General features: G+C 41.1%; 1 protein-coding gene across 7 annotated transcripts in view; it reads right to left on the reverse strand.

Annotated features, from left to right (window-relative positions):
* Positions 1-2056: 2056 nt before the first annotated feature.
* Positions 2057-15433, reverse strand: part of pdlim7 (PDZ and LIM domain 7) — a 30025-nt gene continuing 16648 nt past the window's right edge. For 3 of the 7 annotated variants that reach the window (XM_040120465.1, XM_040120468.1, XM_040120467.1), the window contains exons 6-13: positions 13977-13993; positions 12226-12262; positions 7229-7281; positions 6724-6970; positions 6017-6197; positions 5690-5810; positions 3593-3708; positions 2057-3220 (exon numbers count right to left, since the gene is read on the reverse strand). In XM_040120465.1, coding sequence (XP_039976399.1) covers positions 3134-3220; positions 3593-3708; positions 5690-5810; positions 6017-6197; positions 6724-6970; positions 7229-7281; positions 12226-12262; positions 13977-13993 — 859 coding nt within the window. In that variant the 3' untranslated portion in view covers positions 2057-3133. Of the gene's footprint in view, positions 3221-3592; positions 3709-5689; positions 5811-6016; positions 6198-6723; positions 6971-7228; positions 7282-12225; positions 12263-12716; positions 12872-13498; positions 13541-13976; positions 13994-15433 lie in introns of all 7 variants that reach the window. The other 4 variants (XM_040120466.1, XM_040120469.1, XM_040120472.1 and 1 more) reach the window with 4 other exon arrangements.

The following is a 15433-nucleotide window of genomic DNA, read 5'->3' on the forward strand; positions in this document are numbered from 1 at the left end:
TCACTAATGCTTAGTGAATCACTACACTGGAACTGTGTGGAGGCTAATTGGAGAAAGAGGACATCAGTTCTTGGACACTGACAAGCCAGTGTTGACACAGCATGTTTAGATGAGCCATGGCAGTTGTACAGTCAGACTGTGTGTGGCATTTTATCACCCCTGTCATTGTCTTGGAAATGTTGTCTAAGCACATTTCAGTAATATAATTCACCAGTCGCTAGGATGTTCAGCATCTATCTTCACATCTAACTTGTCCAACAGATCTAACAAATCTGCATCTGCTGTGTGCGTTTGATTAATACAGTTCGCTTCATGATGAAATCTGGGCCTGATCGTCCTGCTTAAGACTCGTGTCAGTAACATACATCCTTTGTTCAAGGGTTAATAAGTTCACCCTGGTGTTATGGGAGAATATTGTTGTATCTCACAACTGTACTTTTTGTGTCACTCATTAATATTCAGTGTCAAGGACGCGAGCGTGTGTGTGAGAGTGAGACTGGGTGTGTGCATACCTCCCTGTCACGCCGACTGAGCTGTTTTCTTTTTGAACTAAGAAAAATAGACTTCTGTACTTGTGAATGGTTTTTCTATTTAGTTCCTTGATTCAATGTTCCTTGCCTTTCTGCAAGTCAAAAAATGCTGTATTTATTACATGCCACAGCGCTTATGCAATTGTATAATCTTTTTTTTTGTTTGTTTGTATGTTTTTTTAAACCTTTTGTGTTCCTTATCGTCCATGTAAATTGTTGTCAAGACTTTTGTGGCAATGGAAAAACTTCTGCTAAGGGAGATTTTCTGTACTTTTTGGACAATGATATGGATTTGTGGGTAGAATTTTGGAAATTCGTTTCTAAGTGCTTTCAAGTATTTACTTGGCCTTATGTATATATATATATCTATCTATGACATTTCAGAAAGGTATGTATAGTAATTCAACCTGAAATTGTTGTAAATAAATTATATATTGTTAAATCGAGGACTTGATCTTTTGCTTGAGAAATGAATTAGTGCTAGACCTCTGAGAGCACAAAAATATACCATCAAGCTTCAAATATGCAACATCATTGTGAAGAGAAAATGTTTGGCTTAAAGAAGTGGTTGACATTTTGGGAAACACACTTGTTTGCCAAGTGTTAGAAGAAAAGATTGATGCAAATCATGTGTGCATTACGTTTAGAGCTAGCTCTTAATGGGCTGAGGTAAAACTACAGCTAGTATTTCACAATAAACTGGAATAAATTAGATCATTTTGCTAACCCTCAGATTTTTTTTCCTACGATCCCTTGGGGGATCCCAGTCCCCAGGTTGGGAACCACTGAGCTACAGCAGAGCCAGGAGGCTGTTAGCCTAGTTTCAAATAAAGACTAGCATTAGGGGGATCCTTTAGTTCTCTTTTCTTAACAGAAACTTCAAAACGACAATTTGTGATTCTAGTGTAACTCTTTCTTGACAAACAGAAGTTTATTCATCCACCCAGCGCTTCAGTGCAGCATCTCCACTGGTTGCATGGACAAGGTTCACAATAATTCAAGGAAGTAGGTCTTGATAAAACCCAGTCTTTGTTTTTCCTGTTTGTGAAAAGATTAAATGAAATACCCTGTGTTGGTGAGCTTTACACATTTTGGTAGCTGTATTTTAAAACGGGACAGAACCAGGCTAGTTGTTTCCCCCTGCTTCCAGTCTTTATGCTACGCTAATAGCCTCCCGGGCCACCAGATCTCATGCTAAATCGTGGTTCAGAGAGCAAATATAAGTATTTATAATCAAGTACTTTAGTGATCAAATGGTTACTGTAATCACTAATATACTGTATATATTTCTTTCCACATCTAAAGCAAATGGTTACTGTAATCACTAATATACTGTATATATTTCTTTCCACATCTAAAGCATGTATACATTGAAGGGATTCACTAGGTTCATTGTTACAGCAAAAAGCTGTTTGTGTTGTTGTGTTGGGGAGCAGGTGTTAGTAACAGCAAAGACGACCAAAACAACAATGGACAGAGAATCTTACAGAAGGGTTCACCTCCAAAAAACACCTCAACCCAGAGTGTTCTGCCCCAGCACATGGCATTACTAAATAATTTTATTTGAAATGTCCAGCAACTATAAAAACACTTACAGGCCCATTCTGAAGCAATATAAATACATATTCAACAATGGCTTGAAAGTACTCTAAGGAATAATCACAATATCATAGTAAGATGAGGGACACAAAGACCGTAGGACTTTTTCCTCCTTACATTAAAATGTCCAATAAATGATGATAATTTCAAATCTTTGACAAATCTCCTTACCTTAGAAGTGTGAAACATTTAAAAACAGTGAGCCTTTTCTGCGTCACCCACGCGGGTGACTATTAAAACTGGATCAATTAAGGATTATTACATAACTCAAAATTACAGCTATTACCCGCAGCTTGTGCTCTGATTTGCCAGAGCTAAAGTGATAAGTTAGGCAGTTATTGCTTCTGTGGAGAGGTCAAGTGAAGCAGAAATGGGACACCCCCTTTTCTGCTCGACAGGACCCCCATTATGTTAACAGGCACTGCGGTCAGAGTCAGCGAGTGGGCCAGGGTCCTGAACGGGGCCGCCACTTCTCCACACTTAGTGCAGGAGCGGTGATGGATCATTACTGCAATATGTGACATCATTAGAGGCTCAGTGACTCCTCCAACTCCGAAGACGCTGACTTTATCTTACTCGAGACTGAGCAGGGAGGAGATTAGTAGAGTCGTGAGAATTTTTCACTAACTACAATCAAATCAAGATAAACTGCAGCTGCATTTTTAATGTCCAATCTCTAAATGACTTAAAAGTCGACAAGTTAGTGACATGATGTGAAATAATTCCTTGACTACTTCCAGTTACACGAATCAGAATTTGGTATTACAGACAGTAACATCTGAAATTTCCTGACAGCACAGTAGAGTAACAGTATGTGAAACTAGCATTAAGCCTCAAATGTAGAAACAAAGTCTGCAAGATAGAAGAAATAGACTGAGTTTAACTAGGTGTGTGGTTGGCAAAGAGGAGATGTAGTGTGTGTACGAGTGTGCCGGAGGGTGGAGAGGGGTAAAGAGGAGGGAGAGAGAGAAGTGTTCCTTCCTCTGAAGATGAAGCTCAATCTCTCACACTGGAGCAAAAGCATGGCCTTTGCACAGGGGCTTATCCTTCTTCGAGTAGAACGTCTTCCCCTCCAGGTTGATTTGGCAGAGCTTTAAAGATGAAAGGAGACAGACAGACAGACAGACAGACAGACAGACAGACAGAGACAGACAGATTTGGAAACCAGGGCAGAGTAGATATCAGACCTCACCATTGCCAATGTGAATTTACAGAGTTTTTCTACTGGCCAAAGCAGGCACATATTCTTTATTTGTAAGCATTTACTTTCAGTTTTCTTCACAAAGTGAGAGAGAGATGGAGAAGGTGACAGACTGCAGGTGACAGGTTAAAAGAGAGACAGAGGGGAAAGCTCAGGGTCCAGAGATGGAGGCAGATTTTTCAGGAGGCATTGTTCTGGGACAGCCAGAAGAGATGGGGCAAAGAGAGCCCCACAGGGAGCCACATCAATCACAATGACTTACAGCACAGACGAAGCACGTATCGTGCCAGCTGTAGCCCAAGGCCTCCAGAAACCGATCCCCGGCATCAATCTTAAAGTCACAGCCATGGCATTTGGTGCCAAACATCTTCTCATAGTCTGGAGGGAGGGAGAGAACGGTGATGCAAAGAGAGGCAGTGAGCAGCAGAGACATGAGAAATAACAATCAGAACAAAATAATAACAGATTCAAAAGAGCTTTTCTCATCCTCGAGATCAGGTCGAGCATCCTCCATGGCCTCCACAATCACCATATGTAAACATCACTTAACACTTAGAGGATGTTCTGGAGCACCGAGTGTGAAATAGGTTTCCACTTCTTTCATCTTTTAAAAGAACTGGAGGCTTTTCCACTTGAAGATGAGCAATGTGCTACTACACACACACACACACACACACACACACACACACACACACACACACACACACACACACACACTTGAATGACGACTTGACAGCAATAGCGATGGATGAAGCTGTTCTGAAGCCAAGCGTTGGCTATTCTCCTCATTGGGTGTTTGATACTTTGCTGTTTGCGTTATTTTGTCCACCTACTGTACGTGAGTGCCTTTCCAGAGTGTAAGGGTAGGATTAGGATGAGGGGAAATTGCTCCAGATACTTCACTGGATTTGCCAGTCTCTTTCATCACAGCAACTCTGCGAAGAGTGTCAGGTTATAATGCTGCTTCTCAAGAGTGAGTGGGTGAGAGCTGCACAATCCCTGAAAGCTGCTGAGGCAGCAGAATGTTTATCAGCGCTAAAGGCATTAGTCAGAGTATGAGTACTCAGGTTCTGGCTTTGCCTCTGATAAAGCAGCAATCCACGTCAGAGCCTCAGTAGTGAGCGAGAAGCACGCTGCCCCTCTAAATCATTTACAGCATAATAGAAGAGCACACACCATTCATAAAATCCAATAGAGAAATGTATGAAGTAAACTGGAGCTAAACAGATTACAGCAGATGAAAACATCACACTCTATGATCGACTGTGGTACGCGCCAATAGATTCATGATGTAGGCTCATGCAAAACCCTGCAGCAATAAGACAACAATGGTGTTTGTATTACAAATAGTTTGATTTAAAAATAATAAATAAATGAAAATGGCTCGAGCAAAACTGGAGAGGGGGTCCTACAGTGAGGTATTTTTACTTCATAAGAAACAACCTGATCACAAAATCTGCAAAACCTCTAAATCGACCAGCTGCTGCATCTTTCTGTATTTGTACCCCAGCTTCTGTTATATAGCATGCACTGCACTGTAGTTAGCTATGCATCCATTTACAGGAAAAAGATATGACATCTCTCCTCAAACAAGTTCAGTCACAAACTTAACGCAGTGTGGTGGGATGTCAGTTCCTCATCTGTTCATTCATGTACTCAGGGCCCAGATTTACGATAAACACTTATGGCTCGACCCACATGTAAACTTACGGGGGGCCTTACATGGGTTTAGATGTCATCAGTTGGTAGTGGAACTAATCGGTCTTCACATTGAGATGTGAGCAAGCTTTCCTTCGCTAGTGTTTCAAATTTTCTGCTAAAGCATTACCTTTAAGTACTGCCTGCCTTGAATTCAGGTTTAGTTTCTGTTTTAACAATACTAATTACGGTAACAATATCCTCATATCTTTACGTTATTATTAAAACTTGCATTTGACAGTTTTGAAGATGCTTAGTGTGTTTGGAAAGGGTAGTTTGAACAGACTGAATACACATTTATCAACTTAAATTTAAATTTAGAGGCACATCTTACCCTATGCTCTAAACCACAGAGTGTATCACTGGTCTCATTATCATGAGGCATGAAAGTAGCAGATCTGGGTTTCAAATTATTTACATTTCTGTGTCCTTGACAAAAGACCCCAAAACTACTGTGTACCATCCGTCATAGAGGGCACACAATGCACACAGATTCAAATTTCTAATCTGTGTGTATTGTTGTTTTTTTTTTTTTTTTTTTTTTTTAAATTTATTCCAATTGTTATACGAGGAAATGTGTAATTTTTATTTAGACCGCTCAACTGAGTATGTCAGCTATTTAGGTGTAGTATATGTTAACTGCAACAGTTCAGTTTCTCACCTCTCTCGCAGTAGGGCTCGCCCTCCTCCATGTAAAAAGCTTGGTTCCTGATGGGAGTCTTGCAGGCTGCACACTTGAAACACTGAACATGGTAGGTCATCTTCAGGGCATGCATGATTTCCTGATGAGGGGGGAAAAGCTTGTCATTTTTTTTTTTTATTTTCAGCTTAGCTGGTGTTGCTGGAGCAAAGTGGAGGTACAGCCATATGGTCTTGTACAGAGAAATCACAGAATACCAACTTTGAAAAAGCAGCCCTACTCAAATGTAAAATGTCTCTCCCATGTTTTATGTTTTGACTTTGCTGGAAACGATGAAGCCACTCTTACCCCTGTGATCTTCTTTTTGCACTTGGCACAGTTAGGAGCGTAGCGGTTATCGTGGCACTTGGTACAGTAGACAGACCCTCTCTCCTCGAAGAAGCCCCCCTCGTCCAGGACCACCTTACACTGTGAACACTTAAACTCCTCCGGGTGCCAAGAGCGTCCCAGCGCTACCAGGTACCGACCCCTGGAAAACACACACACAAACACAAACACACACACACACACATTAACAACAGGGAAAACAGACAGCTGCAATGGAACATCAGCTCTAACAAAGGCACACATGACTAACAACACACACCAAAGTACATTGCTTCCCCTTGTGAACAAAAATTGGAGACACTTTTTTAGTTCTACTGACGACTCTATACCTTCATTTGTTGGAAAAAGATTCTCTTTTACCGCAATAGTGACCAAAATAAGAACCAAGATTCTCTGTTATCTTTGAAATGTGTGAAATGAGATTTAAATTATTTCAAAGTCGGCATAATGCTTGTCCCCAGTGATAATAAGATGTTTCCAAACTGTTAGTTAAGCTGACTGACCTAATATGCTGCAGGCATACAGTCGGTCATTGTGTATATTGACTGTCTTCAGTGATCTGTCATTTCTCTAACAGGACTTTGAAAAGGAGCAAACATCCAGAGTATTTTATTCTGATAAAATTAATTAATCAAACTGACCGCGTCGATAGGGTTGTGCAGTCCTACCTGATGATTTTGTTGCAGGCACCACATAGTGGGGTCCTCCCACTGTCTTCAGGCGCCTGCTGTGCCGCCTGCAGGATGGAGCTCCGGTTCTGCATGGGTGTCGGCTGGGCCGGCTGCTGGTGCTGGGTTACAACGGTGCTGGTCTTGTCCGGGCGAAAGCGGTCAGCGAAATTAGGGTCAGTGACCCAAGGTGGTCTGCAGGAAGGACCTGAACTGCCTGCTGCTGCAGCAGCTGCAGTTTTGGAGCCTGAGCCAGAGAAACCAAGGCAATTTATTTTGTAATTACTTAGAAAAACTTGGCTATGACTTAGAATAATTTCACAAAGGGAGGGGGGCACTTTTATGTAATATACAGGCTCCCTCCAGATTTCTGTTGTGGCGGTTTTGCGTGCCATGTTGTTGCCGCTGATGCTCACGTATTGACACGTGAAAACAATCTATTAGCACAACCTCTACTGGATGCTGCTGGGGTCCTTTTTACGCACCAGCAGGAGCAGAAACTCACCATCTGGTTTATCTGCTGCCTGGGCCTTGGCAGGTGAGGGAGTTGGCTCAAGGCTGTTGGGAGAAAATGACTAATTAGAAAATGTACACATCTCACACAAACACACCCACACAAACCTCAGTAACCATGGTTACTACTGAAAGAATGATCGTCACGTTGGATATCAGCAGCCATGGCTGTCTTCGTTACGATTTGCCACAGATTACCATCTGTGTGAATGATCATAAGCATCATCATCATTAATATTAATCAGTATCAACGGGGTAGCATGGTGTTCTCTCCCAAAATGGCAAGACGAGCTGGTTTAGTGTGGTAAAGTCAGCTGAATGTTACACTGAAAATACACTGTAATGGAATTTACTCTTGAAGTAATGAAATATTTGTGTTTGCAGTGCATTTTATGAGATTATGCAAGTCTTTTGAGACAAAAATCAATCATGTAATTCAAATAGTCAGTGCTGAACAACGGATACCATTGTGTTCATTTGATAGAAACATTTTACCTCTGCATCAGTATGGCTCAGGAGTAGCAATTCTGATGTGAGCAATAAGAAACCTGAACGTCTTCTCATATACGGTGATGTCACTCACAGGCAAAGTTAGAAAAGGAGAAACTAATCAGACGTGTGGTGCTGTCAAATTTGGATGCAGAAGAACTTCACTTCAAGCCTGCAAGTGCAGAGGTGTTGTAATAAAGTGTTATTTCTACATTTAAAAGATCTCTTACCCGCAGCAAGCACCACTTCAGAAAATCTTCATACCATGATTGAGATGGAAAAAAAACAAAAAAACTTCTACACCGAGACAGTGAGCTCTGGAGTCATCTTATCTTGGAAAAAAATGTAACACTGCCTTAGGCATCTATCATGTTTACATCATCAACTGCGCCTTCAACAATACACTAATGGAAGATGATGAAATCCTCTCTCATTGGCAAAAAATAGAGGAAGCTTTGTTCTATACCACCGACTATATCAGGTTAAATCTGCCTATCAATTATATTCCTTATGTATTTATACAACTAAACACATGGACTTACAGAGGCAGGTGAAGTCACAGAAATGCAGCTGGGAGCTACCTAGCAAGAACATGAATGTAAACAGTCTGCTATTTTCCAAACAGCATAAATCTGAATAATAAAGGATATTAAATTCCTTTGCCATAGCGATAAGATGGCGTGCAGGACTGGTGACAGAGAGCGTAAGTTAAATCTTTCTAACTTAAGGAAGGTATGCCCCCCCCCCCAGGAGTCTTCTGGAAAGAAACTACAGCAAAACAGAGTGAAAGGAAGCAATGAGTCTGGATGAGGAGGATCTCTGGCAGCTGGGTCAAACAAAGGAGAGAACAAACTCGTTTCAGCCTCTTTGGGTCAGCTGCCCTCCACGCCTGGAACCCCACCTAACAACTCACAAAACAACCTCCAGGTAAACACTGCGGACCCAGCTACCCTCCCTTGCCATGCTGCCATACAATGACAACAGGCCAGTGGCACTGACTTCTAACACACCTTTGAGAGGTTTGTTTGGCTGCACCTCTGGTGAAGGTTGCAGGGACAAGTTGGGAGTACATCCTTTACAGCAGCTTATTCCCACCTAGAGCAGCCTGGTTCATATTTTCTTGACATTTTCACTGCTTTCAACATCCTCCTCCCCCTTCTGCTCAGCGAGAGGCTCAGTGTGTTGCAGTTGCACAATTCCTGCATCACAGACTGTGCGGGCAGGAAGGTTTTTTTGCCCTCTATGTACAGTTTTGGACATGTAGCATTTCCTGTTTCTGATTACATATCCACCTATGTTTTTTGTTTTTGGGGCTTCCTCTCCTGAGGGATGCATTGAACTGAGCAATGAGGGAAGCAGGAGAGTTCGTTGGCAGCTCAACACCCTGCAGAGAAAGGAGCAGGTTTTCAGATTTCAGATGGAGCAAGAAGCCACTGACATATGTCACCCTCCACAAAGAGGACGTGAAGATGATACGGCTCTATAAAGAACCTTAATGTGACAACTGGCAAAATGTGAAACAATGGTAGCACATGTCTTAGAGAGCAGAGAGAGAACCGTGAATTTCTACATACTGCTTAAGTTTTTTTTATTTAACAGGCGCTTTATGTCAGGCCTCGTTCCTTATCATTTACAAGGCACATCACTTAAAGAAAACTACAATTTTACAAATTATGTAGGGAGGCTGTAGTTTTTTTTTGTTTTTTTGTTACGTGCGGCATGTTAAAAGTGATATTTGTTACTTGTTATACTTATTATTGCATATTCTTTGTTTCCCACTATCTGGTTAATGGTCCTGCTGAAATTTCTCCACAGGGTTGTGATTGACTGCTGCTAATTTGTCAAATTTGACATTAAGCGCATGATGAGGCTGTTCTGCTCTTCCAAATTCTGGATACTCTTATTGCTACAGACCAGAGTCTAACTACTTTTGCCTATTTAGGTATGTATTTGATAATATTACCATTTACAATTTAGCTACCAATGACAGCATTATAGCCCAACCTTAATTTCCATTTTCAAAACGTATTTCCATTTTTTTTTTTTTTAAATGTAATTTACTTACTTCTAAATACAAACAGCTATTCTAGTCGAGTGTAGTTTCCTGCTGCCCTAAAATTCATTATTTCTCCAAACTATCTAAGGCAGAGAATTTCTCATTCACTCCCACAGCTCACATTGTTTCAATTGGTTTCAGGTTTCACCAGCCAATTTCTGTTCACGTTCCTATCACAAACCATTAGGCAATATCCCTTCGTAACTAACAATTATCCCACATTTTTCTCCTGGCCACCTAGGGGCAAATGTACTTTTTCCCTAAAAGTCATTTCTTTTTATACATCTAAATCAGGCTAATGCCAACTTAGATCTCTGATAAAAACCATTGTACTGCAGGAACCACTCAGCTGAACTCTATATATGATAATGTTGGTCTTTTCATTAGGTTTTTATTACTCTTGGGTATTTTTAAGTCAGGCAATTCCAACAGACTAAAGTCTGCATTTCCTCACTGTGCCCCTCTGCACTTAATGAATTTGTAATACTTTATGTGTGCATGCCCATTTGTTGTTTTTACGCCTGACTACAAAATTCTCTCTGAGGCAGTAAAAGGAAACCTTGAACCCTGATCTTTGAGAGGGCACCCCATTAAATCAAAACTGCATGGATACTGAGGATATCCCCGCTTCTACATTTTGTTAAGTACAACAGGTAAATAAAGAAACTGTTGTGACTAACCGAAAAAAGGAGAAGAAATTAGAGTTGGATATCAAGAAATGTATAATTTTAAGCTTCAATTATGAATAAACAAGAAGAAAAGAAACAGAACAAAGGACAGAGAAGCAAGAGTTGCATTTTTTCATGTTTTATATTTTTGATGACAGCAGAAAAAAGTACAGATTTATCTTTGTTTTCTATCTTAATGGTTGGAGAAGCCTACACGATGAGGGGATCAGAAATGAAAACACTACCGGATGAAGAACTCAAATGGAAGCAGGCAGAGAGAGAGCGATAGAGAGAGAGAGAGAGAGAGAGAGAGAGCGATAGAGAGATCAAAGGAGGGTCTGAACTTCACAGTCAAAGAGGAATAACAAACAGAAAGGCACTTCCCACTGCTGAGACCCCCCTTTCCCACCTTCCCATTCGTTTACTCTACTTAACGCAGTGTGAAATGGAAAATAGGGCTACAGACACAGTGGTCCACTGTGCTGTCAACAATCATCAAGTCAGAAATTCAGATGGAGATCTTACACTTAGGCTCAGTATGCAAGGTTCCACTTTGGGCTTTGTCATCTAGGCTACGTTCTTCTATTTTTTTTCTCTGTTTTTCTTTATTTTCCCAGACTACTTCTTCAACTCATCAGTATCTGAGAGGTGATTCTGTTAACTGCCATTGGACGGTCGGCTATCTTCATCGTCTTTGTCAAGTAGTCGTTGCGGTATGGCTATCGCTAGCAGGCTCTGGCTGGGCTCTGCATCCCATGGCGTCCAGGATGTCGCTCAGGATTTGATATTGAGGGCGCGAGCAGACCTGTCGTGGTGCCAATCCCTCAGACGGGCATAGCGGGGACTCTGAATCTCAGTTAGGAACTTTTCCCTGACCGCAAGCAATAGAGATATGAAACAGAGATAGAAAGGAAGGAAATAGATTGGGGGGGGGGTAAAAAAAAATAAAAAATAGAGCATGAGAGAGCAGAAAGTGGAGTGAAGGGCATAAAAAAGGTGAAAAAGGAGCAGAGGAATAAAACAGGTGAAACAGCACGGACAGAATAAAAAAAAAAAAGATATGATAGGTTGGGTAAATTATAAAGTGCATTTAAGGAATAGTTAGACAATTTGGGAGATACAATTAACCACTTTCTTGCCGAGGGTTACATGAGAAGATTGGCTCATATCCATTTGTAGTAAGGTAAACTAGCTAGTTGTTGGCTGTAGCTTCACATTTAACAGACTGGAAACAGCTAGCCTGGTTCTGTCCAAAGGTAACAAAATCTGCCTACCAGCACCTCTAAAAGCTCCACTGTTTAACACATTACATCTTGTTTGTTTTATCTGTAGAAAAACCGAAGTGTAAAAATAACACATTGTGGATTTACAGGGGATTATATGATATGATTATTTCTGTTTCCCCGTGTTTAAAGTCTTTCTGCTAAGCTAACTGGCTGCTGGCTCCAGCTATATGTTAATCGTAAAGACATGAGAACGGTATCGATCTTCTCGTCTAACTCAGCAAGAAAGCAAATGAGCAAAGATGTCAAATTTCTATTAAAAGCAATTAGTTAATTATGTCTTAAGGCAGACTGTTGTACTAATGTCACAAAGAATGTACAAATCACACCACAAATGCCAATGTTTGAAGCAGCAAAATTTCAACAGCAAAATATAACTAAAAGTAGATTTAGAGATATTATTCAAAGTAACTGCCAAACCGAAGCTTCCACACACGAGTGCACAAACACAAAGACTCGTGACTGTTCAAATCAATGACACTCAAGTTTTTACCTGGACCTCTTCATGTTTTCATCATCTGGGTCCTGCACTGAGAGATCCAGGAGAGACACACACATCAGCACGCCTTACTGATAAAGCTGACACACACACACACACACCTACTGTTGCCTTTTGACAGACAAGTAGCCAGTTGAGCACATGCCAACCAAGAACGTGATAAGTAATAATATAAAACACAGCCTCTGCTGTGATGATCAACATGTAGATGTGCAGTTCATTTGTCACACTGGTTACAGTCATGAAAAAAGAAAAAAAAAAAATGCATTGCTGTCACCGAAGATAGCAGCCACCTGACAATTGAGGCCCCTCTCTACGGCTGAAAAATGGACAACCCTTGTTACCCACCTTTCCCGTGTCACTCACTCTGCTGTCATTCTCACTGATAGTCACTATGATCACATCAGATCAACTGTTCAGTCACAGGCCTCCCCCTACACCGCCCTCTCTGTTTACCCACTCTCCTGGCCTCAGTCCTGACTTACTGAAGTCGGTGCCTGTAAGCTGAGCCAGGATGCGGAAGGAGCGAGACTGGGTGGTGCCGGTGCGGGGCTGCCAGTCCTCAGTGTCCTGGATCAGCCTCTTCTTGCTGCGGTCGTTGGGGATAAAACAGGGCACATTCTCCACCCTGAGGCCGTGCCTGCACACACACCCAGCAGCAGCACACGGCAGGCGCGGTTAACACAATCCCATCAAGGGACTACCCACTCACACCAACCCAGCTAATCAGGTGACCTTGAAAATAGAGGACATCCTGAACAGATCATGCAATACTTAAGCGTATTTAAGAGCTCAGTACAACAGTCACGCAATAAGCGAGCTAATGGATACCCATTACTAAGATTTCTCATGGGCACACTGTAGACTCATAAATGGACATTACCACATTAGAATCGTATTTAACTGTCATCAGAATGGAGGGGGAATGGGAGGAAAGCTGTCAGACTATAGTACCTCGCCTTATTTGCAGCAGACTTTTACCACACAGTAAAGCTTTTATTCTGCTAAACAACTCAAGGAGCAGCACAAATGCTTTTCATTTCAAACATATTTTTCAACGCAGATGCAGGTCAACTGCAGCATGCATTCATCAAAAAGCAAGTAGAGAATGAAAGATGAATGGTTATTAATGACCTGGCATCGTTGTTTCTTTAAACCCAGTCTTTGAATCTACACAAGAACATCAGCACTTTTTTTTGGTCGTTATTAGCCTGGCCATAATAACCTTCTAAGCTCACAAACCAGCCTACATGCAGCTTCTCCTTACTTGGACTCTAGGTACATATCGTCATAGAAAGTAGCTTCACCCCTGTAGAACAGACCAAAGATCAACAAAGATAGATTGTGTGAATTTAACAGAGGAAAGACAAAGGACAGAAGGGGAAGTGAATAATTAGAGAAAGATTATTTTATCTATTTTATTAGATACAATGCTAAAATGTGTAATTCTGGCCTATATAATCAATGAAAGCTCTCCGATATAATGAGATAGTAACTGGTGAATTAACAGGAAAAGGGTGAAATGGATTCTAATAGAGCAGTGGTTCCCAACCTGAGGGTAAGCCCACAAAGGGGCTGCAAGAAAGCTACACACTGCTTTGTTTTAAGAGGTCACACGACAAAAAGGTTCGGAAACACCGTGTCAAAGGATGGGAATGATTGTTTGAGTGTGAATGACAATGTAAAGGCAAACCAGCAGTTATTATTTTGTACTGGACTGTCAATGAAAAAAGAAATATACTAACTTGTCAAGAGTTTCCATCTGCGAAGTTAAAAGAAAAGGGGAAAACAAAGAGAGAAAGAGGTCAGAGTTCAGTTTTGGATTAAAGGTGAAGCAGAACATGTCAATATATGACAGCGGTTTTATACAGCAGAAGACCAAAAACACTGCAGGATGCAAAAAAACATGCAAGAGGTGACACGAGTCATGCTGTTATCGTCAACAGGCTCTGTGAGAAAGACGCCATTGTTTCCCTGTCAAATCATCTATTGTCACCCTGACCCAAAATGACTCCCAAGATTTGGCACAAAACCTTTGCCATTCTGCTCACTCTCACCCATGTGCACAAATGCTTTTCAGAGATATGCAAGTGTCTGCGCATTTGCCCAAAAAACCCTTATCTACTTTCTCTGTCCCTGCAGTTATTCTAATTTTTCTTGTGCTCCGATACCCCGTCTACACCCACAAATGCCACAGCAGTGATCCATTATGATGTCAGTGTAAGCTCTGTACAAACAACATCACGCAAAACCTATTTCAATCCGACAGGCCTGGACATATTGGACATTTGCTGATTACCGTCTGAAGAAATCCAACAATGTCTTCATCAAACTGGGCTGACACTTATAATCAGGCACTATTCTGTTCAAAGACGGCCAGAGGAATGTGTTTGGGCCATCTGCAAAGAAACTTCACAAGCAAGCAAGTAAGGCTACTTAAATAATCCAGCACCGGGGCAGTAAAGGCTGTGTGAAAAGTCAGCAGAATTTATGAGTGAGGCTAAATAAAGCAACAGACTGCATTTCACCAATGGCTGCAGTCAGACCACTACCAACTACCATGACCCAAATTACAGGAACCAGACTGGCCTATCCTTGAAGACATTTCATGTGATACTGCCAATTTCAGGATCATGTAAAATGTATCTGGGTCCATTCCTGGAATCCTTGTAGAATTTGAAAACTGAGTGGTAAAATAAAAACTGGAGAATGCTGCTGTTTTTCTTTTTTTGATTATAGCTGCAAGAGTTTGGTTAACTCCATTTTATTACAGAGCAGAATTTATTACAGCTTTTAAACAATCAGCTTTGAAACCAAGTTACTATTTTTTAAAATAATTTATACCCAAAGGTCAGCAGCCAAACTGATCAATGACATTTTTAAAGGAGAAACTTTTGCAACCGCATTAGAGGTTAACTTTTCCAACACAACAGATCCAATGTTTGCTTCTGGGACTACACATGAGAAGGGCTCTCTCTTAGAGCTAGTAAGACATCATTTTTGCCCCATAAAAGCTGTTGATAACTGACAATTTAGTTCCTACCTTGTTTAAACACAGTAAAAAGATGCACAATGATCAAGTTTTTTCCATCATTACTACTCTGATGTGACAAGTAACTAGCTGTGCTAGTGCCCTATGATTTCTGCAGATTCATGGAATGTATTTTAAAAAAAAAAATTTCAAAATTAATTGGTTTCTGGT

Source organism: Xiphias gladius, chromosome 23 (genome assembly GCF_016859285.1).
Source record: "Xiphias gladius isolate SHS-SW01 ecotype Sanya breed wild chromosome 23, ASM1685928v1, whole genome shotgun sequence".
In the NCBI taxonomy this organism is placed as follows: domain Eukaryota; kingdom Metazoa; phylum Chordata; class Actinopteri; order Istiophoriformes; family Xiphiidae; genus Xiphias; species Xiphias gladius.